The sequence below is a fragment of the Tachyglossus aculeatus genome, chromosome 11, assembly GCF_015852505.1.
Source record: "Tachyglossus aculeatus isolate mTacAcu1 chromosome 11, mTacAcu1.pri, whole genome shotgun sequence".
Taxonomy (NCBI): Eukaryota; Metazoa; Chordata; class Mammalia; order Monotremata; family Tachyglossidae; genus Tachyglossus; species Tachyglossus aculeatus.
Window position 1 is genome coordinate 26,045,740 of NC_052076.1, and position 14,444 is coordinate 26,060,183.

The 14,444-nt window shown below is 48.9% G+C and overlaps 1 protein-coding gene across 1 annotated transcript in view; it reads right to left on the reverse strand.

Annotated features, from left to right (window-relative positions):
- Window positions 1-3,117: 3,117 nt before the first annotated feature.
- HROB (homologous recombination factor with OB-fold) overlaps window positions 3,118-14,444 on the reverse strand; it is a 31,052-nt gene continuing 19,725 nt past the window's right edge. Inside the window, 7 exon segments of the mRNA XM_038753633.1 lie at window positions 3,118-3,656; window positions 7,170-7,278; window positions 9,380-9,469; window positions 9,638-9,727; window positions 9,903-9,992; window positions 10,140-10,229; window positions 11,958-12,062. Coding sequence (XP_038609561.1) covers window positions 3,577-3,656; window positions 7,170-7,278; window positions 9,380-9,469; window positions 9,638-9,727; window positions 9,903-9,992; window positions 10,140-10,229; window positions 11,958-12,062 — 654 coding nt within the window. The 3' untranslated portion in view covers window positions 3,118-3,576.

Below are 14,444 nucleotides of genomic sequence, written 5' to 3' on the forward strand. Positions count from 1 at the left end.
CGTCACCCCACACAGCCCCCACTCTGGGGTGACGTCACCGCTCCGGAAGGGGCGGGGCCTGGCCTGGGGCCGCGTTCCTCACAGCCGGCCGCATTTCACTCAGTCACTCACTTACCATTCATTCATTCATTCATTCATTCATTCATTCATTCATTCATTCATTCATTCATTCATTCATTCATTCATTCATTCATTCATTCATTCATTCATTCATTCATTCTCTCCCTCGTCCTGTTGTGATCCGGTTTGTCTGATATCCATTTTGTTTTCCCATCCCTTCCTCCCATCCCTTTGTACACCCTTCTTCATGGAAGAAGAATGCCTGCCAAAACTTCCCGCCACAAAAACCTGCCTAACAAAGGCCTCCCCCACCCTGACCTGCCTGACAAAAGCCATCCCTGTTGTCCACTAGTGGACTTGACATGACTGACTCCATTTTGTGCAGGCTGAGAGAACAACTCCTTTACCTCCTTCCCTTCCCCACAGCTCCAGGATATATGGATATAATAATAATAATAATAATGATGGCATTTAGCCCACTGTTGGGTAGGGACCGTCTCTATATGTTGCCAATTTGTACTTCCCAAGCGCTTAGTACAGTGCTCTGCACATGGTAAGCGCTCAATAAATACGATTGATGATGATTTATTAAGCGCTTACCATGTGCACAGCACTGTTCTAAGCGCTGGGGGGATGCAAGGTGATCAAGTTGTCCCACGTGGGCCTCACAGTCTCAATCCCCATTTTACAGATGAGGGAACTGAGGCTCGGAGAAGTTAAGTCACTTGCCCAAGGTCAGACAGCAGACGTGGTGGAGTTGGGATTCGAACCCATGACCTCTGACTCCAAAGCCTGTGCTCTTTTCCACCGAGCCACGCTGCTTCTCTATATATGTTTGTACATATTTATTACTCTATTTATCTTACTTGTACATATCTATTCTATTTTATTTTGTTAGTATGTTTGGTTTTGTTCTCTGTCTCCCCCTTCTAGACTGTGAGCCCGCTGTTGGGTAGGGACCGTCTCTCTGTGTTGCCGACTTGTACTTCCCAAGCGCTTAGTACAGTGCTCTGCACACAGTAAGTGCTCAATAAATACAATTGATTGATTGATTGATTGAGCCCACTGTTGGGTAGGGACTGTCTCTGTATGTTGCCAACTTGGACTTCCCAAGCGCTTAGTACAGTGCTCTGCACACAGTAAGCGTTCAATAAATACGATTGATTGATTGATTCATTCATTCATTCAATCGTATTTATTGAGCACTGACTGTGTGCAGAGCACTGTACTATACACTTGGGAAGTACAAGTTGGCAACATATATAGAGACGGTGCCTACCCAACAGTGGGCTCACAGTCTAGAAGGGGGAGGCAGAGAACAAAACAAAACATATTAACAAAATAAAATAAATAGAATATGTACAAGTAAAATAAATAGAGTAATAAATCCGTACAAGCATATATACATATATGCAGGTGCTGTGGGGAAGGGAAGGAGGTAAGGCGGGGGGGAGGGGGAAGAGGGGGAGAGGAAGGAGGGGGCTCAGTCACTCATTCAATCAATCAATCGTATTTATTGAGCGCTTACTATATGCAGAGCACTGGACTAAGCGCTTGGGAAGTCCAAGTTGGCAACATATAGAGATGGTCCCTACTGCCCGCCACCCCACAGAGGGGAGGAAAGCCCGGGTCCCAGAGGGCGCCCAGGGAGAACCAGCGACTTCTGAGAAGCAGCGTGGCTCAGTGGAAAGAGCCCGGGCTTTGGAGTCAGAGGTCATGGGTTCAAATCCTGCCTTCGCCAATTGTCAGCTGTGTGACTTTGGGCAACTCATTTAACTTCTCTGTGCCTCAGTTACCTCATCTGTAAAATGGGGATTAAGACTGTGAGCCCCACATGGGACAACCTGATTACCTTGTATCCCCCCAGTGCTTAGAACAGTGCTTGGCACATAGTAAGCACTTAATAAATACTATTATTATTATTATTCAGCATGCTGCACCGTGCTGGCACGGTCGCCACACTAAGTGGGTGTTCAATCAACGCACCTAGTAGCAGATGGAAGTGGGGAAAAGCACCAGGACCTGAGGGGGATGGGGGACCAGTGCGGGGAGATCTGCCCCAAGCCATCCCCCACCGTCTTTTTCTTTTTTTAGTGGAAAGAGCCCGGGCTTTGGAGTCAGAGATCAGGGGTTCAAATCCCGGCTCCGCCAACTGTCAGCTGTGTGACTGTGGGTGAGTCACTTCACTTCTCTGGGCCTCAATTCCCTCGTCTGTAAAATGGGGATTAAGACTGTGAGCCCACCGTGGGACAACCTGATCACCTTCTCCCCAGCGCTTAGAACAGTGCTTTGCACATAGTAAGCGCTTAATAAATACCATTATTATTATTATTATTTTTCCCCATCCTCCCCTTCCTCCACAAGGAGTACAGTGCCATCCTGGTTGCCCTCTCCCGGTGGGGCTGAGCGCGAGTGGGGAGAAGATGATGATGATGATGGCATTTATTAAGCGCTTACAATGTGCAAAGCACTGTTCTAAGCGCTGGGGAGGTTACAAGGTGATCAGGCTGTCCCACGGGGGGCTCACAGTCTTCCCCCTCGTCCCCCTCTCCATCCCCCCTGTCTTACCTCCTTCCCTTCCCCACAGCACCTGTAAATATGTATATATGTTTGTACATATTTATTACACTATTTATTTTACTTGTACATATCTATTCTATTTTATTTTGTTAATATGTTTTGTTCTCTGTCTCCCCCTTCTAGACTGTGAGCCCACTGTTGGGTAGGGACCGTCTCTAATATGTCACCAACTTGTCCTTCCCAGGCGCTTAGTGCAGTGCTCTGCACACAGTAAGCGCTCAATAAATACGATTGAATGAATGAACGAGTTTTCTAGACTGTGAGCCCGCTTAATAAATGCCATCATTATTGAGCCCACTGTTGGGTAGGGACCGTCTCTAATATGTCGCCAACTTGTCCTTCCCAAGCGCTTAGTGCGGTGCTCTGCACACAGTAAGCGCTCAATTAATACGATCGATTGATTGAAACCCAGGGAGAGTGGGGTGGGGGGCACCGGAGAGGGGGCGGAGGATGACAAACACTAGTGGAGCAGAGGGATTTGGGGAATAGGGGGCTTCTTTATTCAGATTCAGGAGCCTGGATCCCGCCTTTTGAGGGATTTGGGGAATAGGGGGCTGCTTTATTCAGATTCAGCAGCCTGGATCCCGCCCTTTGAGGGGTTTGGGGAGTAGGGGGCTGCTTTATTCAGATTCAGCAGCCTGATCCCGTCCTTTGGGGGGTCACCAGTTAACCCCAACGGGGCAGGGGACTCTGTGCATTCGCTCCCCCGCCCCTCGGGCCTGTGCCTTGCCAGCGTTCGCCAGTCCATTGGCAGCGGGTGGAGGGAGCGGGGTGGGCAGGAGGGCCCAGTCGAGACCCCACACAGGGCCACCCATGGGGTCCGCCGCCGGCCAGTGCGGCCCAGGCCACGACCCCCCATCGAACCCTGGGCAGCTCATTCTCCCTCCCATGCCCGTCCCGGGAGGCAGAGTCGGCTTTCCGGGGCCGCACGCGGAGTCACGTGCCCTCTTCGCTAGGGGCTTCGGCCGCAGAGAAGAAGTCATCGGGCAAAGCCTCCAGCAGCCCGTCCAGCTCATCTAATAATAATAATAACAATAATGGCATTTGTTCAGCGCTTACTATGCGCACAACACTGTTCTAAGCGCTGGGGAGGGCACAAGGTGATCAGGTTGTCCCACGGGGGGCTCACCGTCTTCCTCCCCGTTTTACAGATGAGGGAACTGGGGCTCAGAGAAGTGAAGTGACTTGCCCAAGGTCACACAGCAGACATGTGGCGGAGCCGGGGTTCGAACCCATGACCTCGGACTCCAAAGCCCGGGCTCTTTCCACTGAGCCACGCTGCTTCTCATCCGTGCCGGGGAGGAAGGCAGAGGGAGGGGGGAGTCGGCGTCTCGGCCCCCCAGGGCAGTGCCCAACTGCAGCGGGTTCTGCCACTGACCCCACTGGCCTCACCCCCACCCAAGCCTTCTCCTCCCTGCAGCGAGCCGGAGGGAGGAGAGAGCTCCTCTCTGGGACTCAGGGCCACCCTATAATAATAATAATAATAATAATAATAATAATAATGATAATGGCATTTATTAAGCGCTTACCATGTGCAAAGCACTGTTCTAAGCGCTGGGGAGGTTACAAGGTAGTCAGGTTGTCCCACGGGGGGCTCACAATCTTAATCCCCACTTGACAGACGAGGTAACTGAGGCCCAGAGAAGTGAAGCGACTCGCCCAAAGTCACCCAGCTGACAAGTGGCGGAGTCGGCATTTGAACCCATGACCTCTGACTCCAAAGCCCGGGCTCTTCTCACTGAGCCACGCTGCTTCTCAATAGTATTTAGCAAATAACGGTATTTGTTAAGCGCTTACCACTGCTCTCAGTGCTGGGGTAATAATAATAATAATAACAATGGCACTTATTAAGCGCTTACCATGTGCAAAGCACTGTTCTAAGCGCTGGAGAGATTACAGAGTGATCAGATTGTCCCACATGGGGCTCACAGTCTTCTTCCCCATTTTACAGATGAGGGAACTGAGGCCTAGAGAAGTGAAGCGACTTGCCCAAAGTCACCCAGCTGACAAGTGGCGGAGTCGGCATTTGAACCCATGACCTCTGACTCCAAAGCCCGGGCTCTCCCCACTGAGCCACGCTGCTTCTCAATCGTAGTGAGCAAATAACAGCATTTGTTAAGCGCTTACCACTGCTCTCAGTGCTGGGGTAGATACAAGGGAATCGGGTCTGAGCCCCCATTTTCCAGGTGAGGTAACTGAGGCCCAGAGAAGTGAAGTGGCTTGCCCAAGGTCGCACAGCGGACCAGTGGCGGAGCTGGGATCAGAACTCAGGTCCTCTGACTCTCAAGCCAATGCTCTTTCCACTACGCCACACTGCTTTTCTTGTGGTAATAAGTGCTTTGCACGTAGTAAGCGTTTAACAAATACCATCATTATTATTATTATTATTATTATTATTATTAATAATGATGGTACTTGTTCTAAGAACTAGAACTAGAGACAGTCTGTCTCCCCCTTCTAGACTGTGAGCCCACTGTTGGGTAGGGACCGTCTCTGTATGTTGCCAACTTGGACTTCCCAAGCGCTTAGTCCAGTGCTCTGCACACAGTAAGCGCTCAATAAATACGACTGATTGAATGAATGAACTACGGTAGATATGAGTTAATCAGGCTGGGCACAGTCCCTGTCCCCTACAGGGCTTAATCCCCAGTAAGCAGCGTGGCTTAATGGAAAGAGCCCGGGCTTGAGAGTCAGGGGTCATGGGTTCTAATCCCGGCTCCTCCACTTGTCGGCTGGGTGACTTTGGGCAAGTCACTTTTCTCTGTGCCTCAGTTACCTCATCTGTCAAATGGGGAATAAGACTGTGAGACCCCCGTGGGACAACCTGATCACCTTGTAACCTCCCCAGGGCTTAGAACAGTGCTTTGCACATGGTAAGCCCCTAATAAATGCCATCATTATTATTATTATTATTATAGGGTGGCCCTGAGTCCCAGAGGGGAGCTCTTGCTTGACCTTGGGCAAGCCACTTAACTCCTCTATGCCTCAGTTCCCTCAGCTGTAAAATGGGGATGAAGCCTGTGAGCCTCACGTGGGACAAGCTGATTACCCTGCATCTGCCCCAGTGCTTAGAACATGAGAAGCAGCGTGGCTCAGTGGAAAGAGTGTGGGCTTGGGAGTCAGAGGTCACGGATTCGAATCCCCCATGCCTGCTGTGTGACCTTGGGCAAGTCACTTCACTTCTCTGTACCTCAGTTCCCTCATCTGTAAAATGGGGATTAAGACTGTGAGCCCCATGTGGGACAACCTCATCTCCTTGTGTTCCCCCCAGCGCTTAGAACAGTGCTTTGCACATAGTCAGCGCTTAACAAATACCAACATTATTAATATTATTATTATTATAAGCAGCATGGCTCAGTGGAAAGAGTACGGGCTTTGGAGTCAGAGGTCGTGGGTTCAAATCCCGGCTCCACCAATTGTCAGCTGTGTGACTTTGGGCAAGTCACTTCACTTCTCTGGGCCTCAGTTCCCCCATCTGTAAAATGGGGATTAAAACTGTGAGCCCCCCGTGGGACAACCTGATCACCTTGTAACCTCTCCAGCGCTTAGAACAGTGCTTTGCACATAGTAAGTGCTTAATAAATGCCATCATTATTATTATTATTATTATAAGTCACTTAACTTCTCTGTGCCTCAGTTACCTCATCTGTAAAATGGGGATTAAGACTGTGAGCGCCCCGTGGGACAACCTGATCACCTTGTAACCTCCCCCGCGCTTAGAACAGGGCTTAGCACGTAGTAAGCGCTTAATAAATGTCATCATTATTATTACTATTATTACTATTACTATTATTACATTATTATTATTATTCTCCCCCTTTTAGACTGTGAGCCCACTGTTGGGTAGGGACTGTCTCTATATGTTGCCAATTTGTACTTCCCAAGCGCTTAGTACAGTGCCCTGCACATAGTAAGCGCTCAATAAATACGATTGATGATGATGATGATGATTACTATAACAGCGCTTGGCACACAGTAAGCGCTTAACAAGCATCGTAATTATTCTTATTATTTTCCATCATCATCATCATCAATCGTATTTATTGAGCGCTTACTGTGTGCAGAGCACTGTACTAAGCGCTCGGGAAGTACAAGTTGGCAAGATGAGGGAACCGAGGCCCAGAGACGTGAAGTCACTTGCTCAGAGTCACAGAGCAGACTCGTGGCCGAGCCAGCATTAGAACTCGGGTCCTTCTAAGTCCCAGGCCCCGGCTCTATCCACTAAACCTCGCTGCCTTTAATCTAATCAATCAATCAATCGTATTTATTGAGCGCTTACTGTGTGCAGAGCGCTGTACTAAGCGCTTGCCTTTGACGGGTCAAGGAAAGCTGGAGTCCCACCGATTTACAACACGAACTGGTCCCCAGCCCGTCCTCCGGCTGCCCGGGCAGGGCCACGGAGGGATCGGCTCCAGCTCCGATCCCTACGGGAAGCGGGAAGTGGGAGGAAATTCCCTGCTCGGTCCCAAGGTGGCAAGGCCTGGAGGGGCACGGAGGGGGAGGAAGGCGAGAGCCATCGCCCATCCTACCTGCTTCAGGGAGGTTCTGTGGGGGCCACGGCCCGGTCCTTGGGGGGTCCGGCCCCGATTGTTCAATCCGCTCCCTGGGCCAGGGGCTCCGCTGGGGACCCGGCTGTTCCTGGCGGGAGGGGAAGGTCAGAAGCAGTCAATCAATCAATCAATCAATCGTATTTATTGAGCGCTTACTGTGTGCAGAGCACCGTACTAATCAATCAATCAATCGTATTTATTGAGCGCTTACTGTGTGCAGAGCACTGGACTAAGCGCTTGGGAAGTCCAAGTTGGCAACATCTAGAGACAGTCCCTACCCAACAGTGGGCTCACAGTCTAGAAGGGGGAGACAGAGAACAAAACCAAACATACTAACAAAATAAAATAAATAGAATAGATATGTACAAGTAAAATAAATAGAGTAATAAATATGTACAAACATATATACAGGTATATACTAAGCGCTTGGGAAGTCCAAGTTGGCAACATACAGAGACAGTCCCTACCCAACAGTGGGCTCACAGTCTAGAAAGGGGAGACAGAGAACAAAACCAAACAAAATAAAAGATGTGGTGAGGAGAAACTGGGCCGATATGGCTCCCCCCGTCTTACCTCCTTCCCTTCCCCACAGCGCCTGTATGTGTATATGTTTGTACATATTTATTACTCTATTTTACTTGTACATATCTATTCTATTTATTTTATTTTGTTAATATGCTTGGTTCTGTTCTCTGTCTCCCCCTTCTAGACTGTGAGCCCACTGTTGGGTAGAGACTGTCTCTATATGTTGCCAACTTGTCCTTCCCAAGCGCTTAGTACAGTGCTCTGCACACAGTAAGTGCTCGATAAATATGATTGATTGATTGAGCCCGCTGTTGGGTAGGGTCCCGTCTCTATATGTTACCAACTTGTACTTCCCAAGCGCTTAGTACAGTGCTCTGCACACAGTAAGCACTTAAATACGATTGATTGATTGATTGATAAATAGAGTAATAAATATGTACAAACATATATACATATATACACGTGCTGTGGGGAAGGCAAGGAGTTAAGCTAGTTCTCTTCCTCCCTTCAAGGCCCTGCTGAGAGCTCACCTCCTCCAGGAGGCCTTCCCAGACTGAGCCCCTTCCTTCCTCTCCCCCTCGTCCCCCTCTCCATCCCCCCGTCTTACCTCCTTCCCTTCCCCACAGCACCTGTATATATGTATATATGTTTGTACAGATTTATTACTCTTTTTATTTATTTATTTTACTTGTCCATATCTATTCTATTTATTTTATTTTGTTAGTATGTTTGGTTTTGTTCTCTGTCTCCCCCTTTTAGACTGTGAGCCCACTGTTGGGTAGGGACTGTCTCTATATGTTGCCAACTTGTACTTCCCAAGTGCTTAGTACAGTGCTCTGCACACAGTAAGCACTCAATAAATACGATTGATGATGATGATGATGACTGGGGTAGCCGTATCGGCCCAGTTTCTCCTCACCACATCTTTCCAGTCCAACCCTTCCTCTCCAACCTAATGGCCACCTCGCTGGGCCCAGCTCTTATCCTACCCCACATCTTCATCATCATCAATCGTATTTACTGAGCGCTTACTGTGTGCAGAGCACTGTACTAAGCGCTTGGGAAGTACAAGTTGGCAACATACAGAGACCGTCCCTACCCAATAGTGGGCTCACAGTATAAAAGGGGTAGACAGAGAATGAAACCAAACATACTAACCAAATAAAATAGAATAGATATGTACAGGTAAAATAAATAAATAAATTGAGTAATAAATCTGTACAAACATATATACATATATACAGGTGCTGTGGGGAAGGGAAGGAGGTAAGATGACTCTTCGCTGACCTCCCTGCCTCTCTCCAGTCATCATCATCATCATCAATCGTATTTATTGAGCGCTTACTATGTGCAGAGCACTGTACTAAGCGCTTGGGAAGTACAAATTGGCAACATATAGAGACAGTCCCTACCCAACAGTGGGCTCACAGTCTAAAAGGGGGACATGGGGCACCCGGCTCTGAAAAGGCCACGGGGAGCTTGGGAGGCCTGGGGGCCTGGAAAGGGAGAGAATAATAATAATAATAATAATAATAATACTAGTGGCATGTACAAGTAAAATAAATAAATAAATAAATAAATAGAGTAATAAATATGTACAAGCATATATACATATATACAGGTGCTGTGGGGAAGGGAGGGAGGTAAGATGACTCTTTGCTGACCTCCCTGCCTCTCTCCAGTCCATACTGCAAGAGTGGGCACGGGGCACCCGGCTCTGAAAAGGCCACGGGGAGCTTGGGAGGCCTGGGGGCCTGGAAAGGGAGAGAATAATAATAATAATAATAATAATAATAATAATAATAATAATGGTGGCATGTACAAGTAAAATAAATAAATAGAGTAATAACTATGTACAAGCATATATACATATATACAGGTGCTATGGGGAAGGGAAGGAGGTAAGATGACTCTTTGCTGACCTCCCTGCCTCTCTCCAGTCCATACTGCAAGAGTGGGCACGGGGCACCCGGCTCTGAAAAAGCCACGGGGAGCTTGGGAGGCCTGGGGGCCTGGAAAGGGAGAGAATAATAATAATAATAATAATAATAATAATAATAATAATAATAATGGTGGCATGTACAAGTAAAATAAATAAATAAATAGAGTAATAAATATGTACAAGCATATATACATATATACAGGTGCTGTGGGGAAGGGAAGGAGGTAAGATGACTCTTTGCTGACCTCCCTGCCTCTCTCCAGTCCATACTGCAAGAGTGGGCACGGGGTACCCGGCTCTGAAGAGGCCACGGGGAGCTTGGGAGGCCTGGGGGCCTGGAAAGGGAGAGAATAATAATAATAATAATAATGGTGGCATGTACAACTAAAATAAATAAATAGAGTAATAAATATGTACAAGCATATATACATATATACAGGTGCTGTGGGGAAGGGAAGGAGGTAAGATGACTCTTTGCTGACCTCCCTGCCTCTCTCCAGTCCATACTGCAAGAGTGGGCACGGGGCACCCGGCTCTGAAAAAGCCACGGGGAGCTTGGGAGGCCTGGGGGCCTGGAAAGGGAGAGAATAATAATAATAATAATAATAATAATAACAATGGTGGCATGTATTAAGCACTTACTATGTGATATTGGGGCTGAACAGGTGCGGTAGCCCTCAGCCTGGGCTTTAGGACCACCGCCCCCAAACCCAGGCCCAGAAGTCGGGCAGTTCCATCTGGAGTTCACATTTTCCAAGCCAGCCGGAGAAGCTTTGTGTCAGCTGCACTTGGGGACAGCACTATTCCCAGCTATTGGGGCAGGGACACCCTTCCGGTTCCATGTGGAAAATTCTGGGCCGTGGGAGCCCCGAGCATTGGGTCTGGAAGAACTGCTAGCATACTCCTGTTAACTGTGAATATGTTGTATTGCAAAAGGAAAAACAGAGCCACTGATTCCTGGAAAGCTTCTTTTTCTATACATTGACCTAAACTAAGGAATAATTGATTACTATTCTATTTTGTTAATATGTTTTGTTGCCTGTCTCCCCCTTCTAGACTGTGGGCCTGCTGTTGGGTAGGGACCGTCTCTATGTTGCCAACTTTTACTTTCCAAGCGCTTAGTACAGTGCTCTGCACACAGTAAGCGCTCAATAAGTACGATTGAAGGAAAACCGTAGCCAGAGGTGGCAACGGGCCAGGAGGTCCCCTCGGCCTGCTCCTCTCTGCAGTCAGTCTACCGCCCCGTGACTGGTTTCTCCCTCCGGTAGCTAGAGTTAGCTATGATAGTAATTAATAATTGGGATATGTGTCAAGAGCTTATTATGTGCAGAGCACTGTACTAAGCCCTTGGGAGTTAAAGTTGCGTAAGTAGACACAATCCCTGCCTGCCTTGTTTTGTTGTCCGCCTCCCCCTTCTAGACTGTGAGCCCGTTGTTGGGTATGGACTGTCTCTATATGTTGCCAACTTGGACTTCCCAAGCGCTTAGTCCAGCGCTCTGCACACAGTAAGCGCTCAATAAATACGACTGAATGAATGAATGTGCAAAGCCCTGTTCTAAGTGCTGGGGAGGTTACATCATCATCATCATCAATCGTATTTACTGAGCGCTTACTGTGTGCAGAGCACTGGACTAAGCGCTTGGGAAGTACAAGTTGGCAACATATAGAGAAGCAGCGTGGCTCGGTGGAAAGAGCCCGGGCTTTGGAGTCAGAGGTCATGGGTTCGAATCCCCGGCTCCTCCACATGTCTGCTGTGTGACCTTGGGCAAGTCACTTAACTTCTCCTCAGTTACCTCATCTGTAAAATGGGGATTAAGACTGTGAGCCCCACGTGGGACAACCTGATCACTCTGTACCCCCCCAGCGCTTAGAACAGTGCTTTGCACATAGTAAGCGCTTAACAAATGCCAACATTATTATCATTATATAGAGACAGTCCCTACCCAACAGTGGGCTCACAGTCTAGAAGGGGGAGACAGAGAACAAAACCAAACATATTAACAAAATAAAATAAATAGAATAGATAGGTACAGGTAAAATAAATCAATAAATCAGGTTGCCCCACGGGGGGCTCACAGCCTTCATCCCCGTTTTACAGATGAGGTCACTGAGGCCCAGAGAAGTGAAACCAAGCAATCGTATTTATCGAGCGCTTACTGTGTGCGGAGCGCTTGGGAAGTACAAGTTGGCGACATATAGAGAATGAAATGACTTGCCCAAGGTCATACAGCTGACAATCGGCGGAGCCCTGAGGCTGGGTAGGGGGAGGTCTGACCCAGGATGGCGGGCAGGGGGCTTACCTGAGGGAGGGGCCCCGCCCCAGGCTCCAGGCTGAAGATCCGGACCAGGTTGCTGGGGGTCACGTTGAGGTAGTGATTGCGGTGGGAGGGGGAGAACACGCCAATCTAGGGGGGGCAGGAGGCAACTCGCTCAAGGCCGGCCCGGATCCCCCCCCAATCAATCAATCAATCGTATTTATTGAGCGCTTACTGTGTGCAGTACCTCGCTCTCGCCTGCCCCGCCATCGACCCCCGGCCCACGTCCTCCCCCGGGCCTGGAATGCCCTCCCTCTGCCCATCCGCCAAGCTAGCTCTCTTCCTCCCTTCAAGGCCCTGCTGAGAGCTCACCTCCTCCAGGAGGCCTTCCCAGACTGAGCCCCTTCTTTCCTCTCCCCTCGTCCCCCTCTCCATCCCCCCGTCTTACCTCCTTCCCTTCCCCACAGCACCTGTATATATGTATATATGGTTGTACATATTTATTACTCTATTTATTTATTTATTTATTTATTTTACTTGTACATTTCTATCCTACTTATTTTATTTTGTTGGTGTGTTTGGTTCTGTTCTCTGTCTCCCCCTTTTAGACTGTGAGCCCACTGTTGGGTAGGGACTGTCTCTATGTGATGCCAATTTGTACTTCCCAAGCGCTTAGTACAGTGCTCTGCACATAGTAAGCGCTCAATAAATACGATTGATTGATTGATTGATTGCAGAGCACTGGACTAAGCGCTTGGGAAGTCCAAGTTGGCAACATATCATCATCATCAATCGTATTGATTGAGCGCTTACTGTGTGCAGAGCACTGGACTAAGCGCTTGGGAAGTACAAGTTGGCATCATATAGAGACGGTCCCTACCCACCAGTGGGCTCACAGTCTAAAAGGGGGAGACGGAGAACAAAACCAAACATAGTAACTCCTGGGCGGCGATGGGGCCCAGCCGGGTCAAACCCCGGACACTGCCCTCCCCCCCACCGAGGACTGGGACTGTGGGAGGCAGCTGGTCGCCCACCCTCCCTCTTCCGTCCACTACAGTCCACTGTCCCGCCTCCTCGCCCCACTATCTGCCCGCCATCCTCCCTCCCTTCACCACCGTCCGCCCTCCCTCCGCATCCTCCCACCCCACTACCCTGGCACCAGAGAAGCAGCGTGGCTCAGTGGAAAGAGCCCGGGCTTTGGAGTCAGTGGTCAGGGGTTCAAATCCCGGCTCCGCCACTTGTCAGCTGGGTGACTTTGGGCAAGTCACTGAATTTCTCTGGGCCTCAGTTACCTCATCTGGAAAATGGGGGTTGACTGTGAGGCCCCGCATGGGACAACTTAATCACCTTGTAGCCTCCCCAGCACTTAGAACAGTGCTTATGTTGCCAACTTGTACTTCCCATACAGTGCTCTGCACACAGTAAGCACTCAATACGATTGATTGATTGATTGATTGCTTTGCACATAGTAAGCACTTAACAAATGCCATTATTATTATTATTACCCGCCCCTTGTTAATTAATAAATAATAATAATTATGGTATTTGTTAAGCGCTATGTGCCACGCTCTCTTCTAAGCACTGGGGTAGATACAGGTTAATCAGGTTAGACAACCCCTGCCCCACGTGGGGCTCACACTCTCTTAATCTTCATCTCTCTTAGGGAAGCAGCGTGGCTCAGTGGAAAGAGCCCGGGCTTTGGAGCCAGAGGCCAGGGGTTCAAATCCCGGCTCCGCCAACTGTCAGCTGTGTGACTTTGGGCAAGTCACTTCACTTCTCTGGGCCTCAGTTACCTCACCTGTAAAATGGGGATTAAGACTGTGAGCCCCCCTTGGGACAACCTGATTACCTCGTATCCCCCCAGCGCTTAGAACGGTGCTTTGCACATAGTAAGCGCTTAATACCATCATTATTATCATTATTATTATTATTATCATTATTATTAATCCCCATTTTAGCAGAGAGAACTGAGTCCCAGAGAAGTGAAGCCCAGGGACACGTGGTAGAGCGACTTTTAGACTTTTAGACCCCCGCTTTTAGACTGTGAGCCCACTGTTGGGTAGGGACTGTCTCTATATGTTGCCAACTTGGACTTCCCAAGCGCTTAGTACAGTGCTCTGCACACAGTGACTTTTAGACTTTTAGACCCCCCCCCTTTTAGACTGTGAGCCCACCGTTGGGTAGGGACCGTCTCTATATGTTGCCACCTTGGACTTCCCAAGCGCTTAGTACAGTGCTCTGCACACAGTGACTTTTAGACCTCCCCTTTTAGACTGTGAGCCCACTGTTGGGTAGGGACTGTCTCTATATGTTGCCAACTTGGACTTCCCAAGCGCTTAGTACAGTGCTCTGCACACAGTGACTTTTAGACTTTTAGACCCCCCCTTTTAAACTGTGAGCCCACTGTTGGGTAGGGACTGTCTCTCTATGTTGCCAACTTGTACTTCCCAAGCGCTTAGTACAGTGCTCTGCACACAGTGACTTTTAGACCCCCCCTTTTAGACTGTGAGCCCACCGCTGGGTAGGGACCGT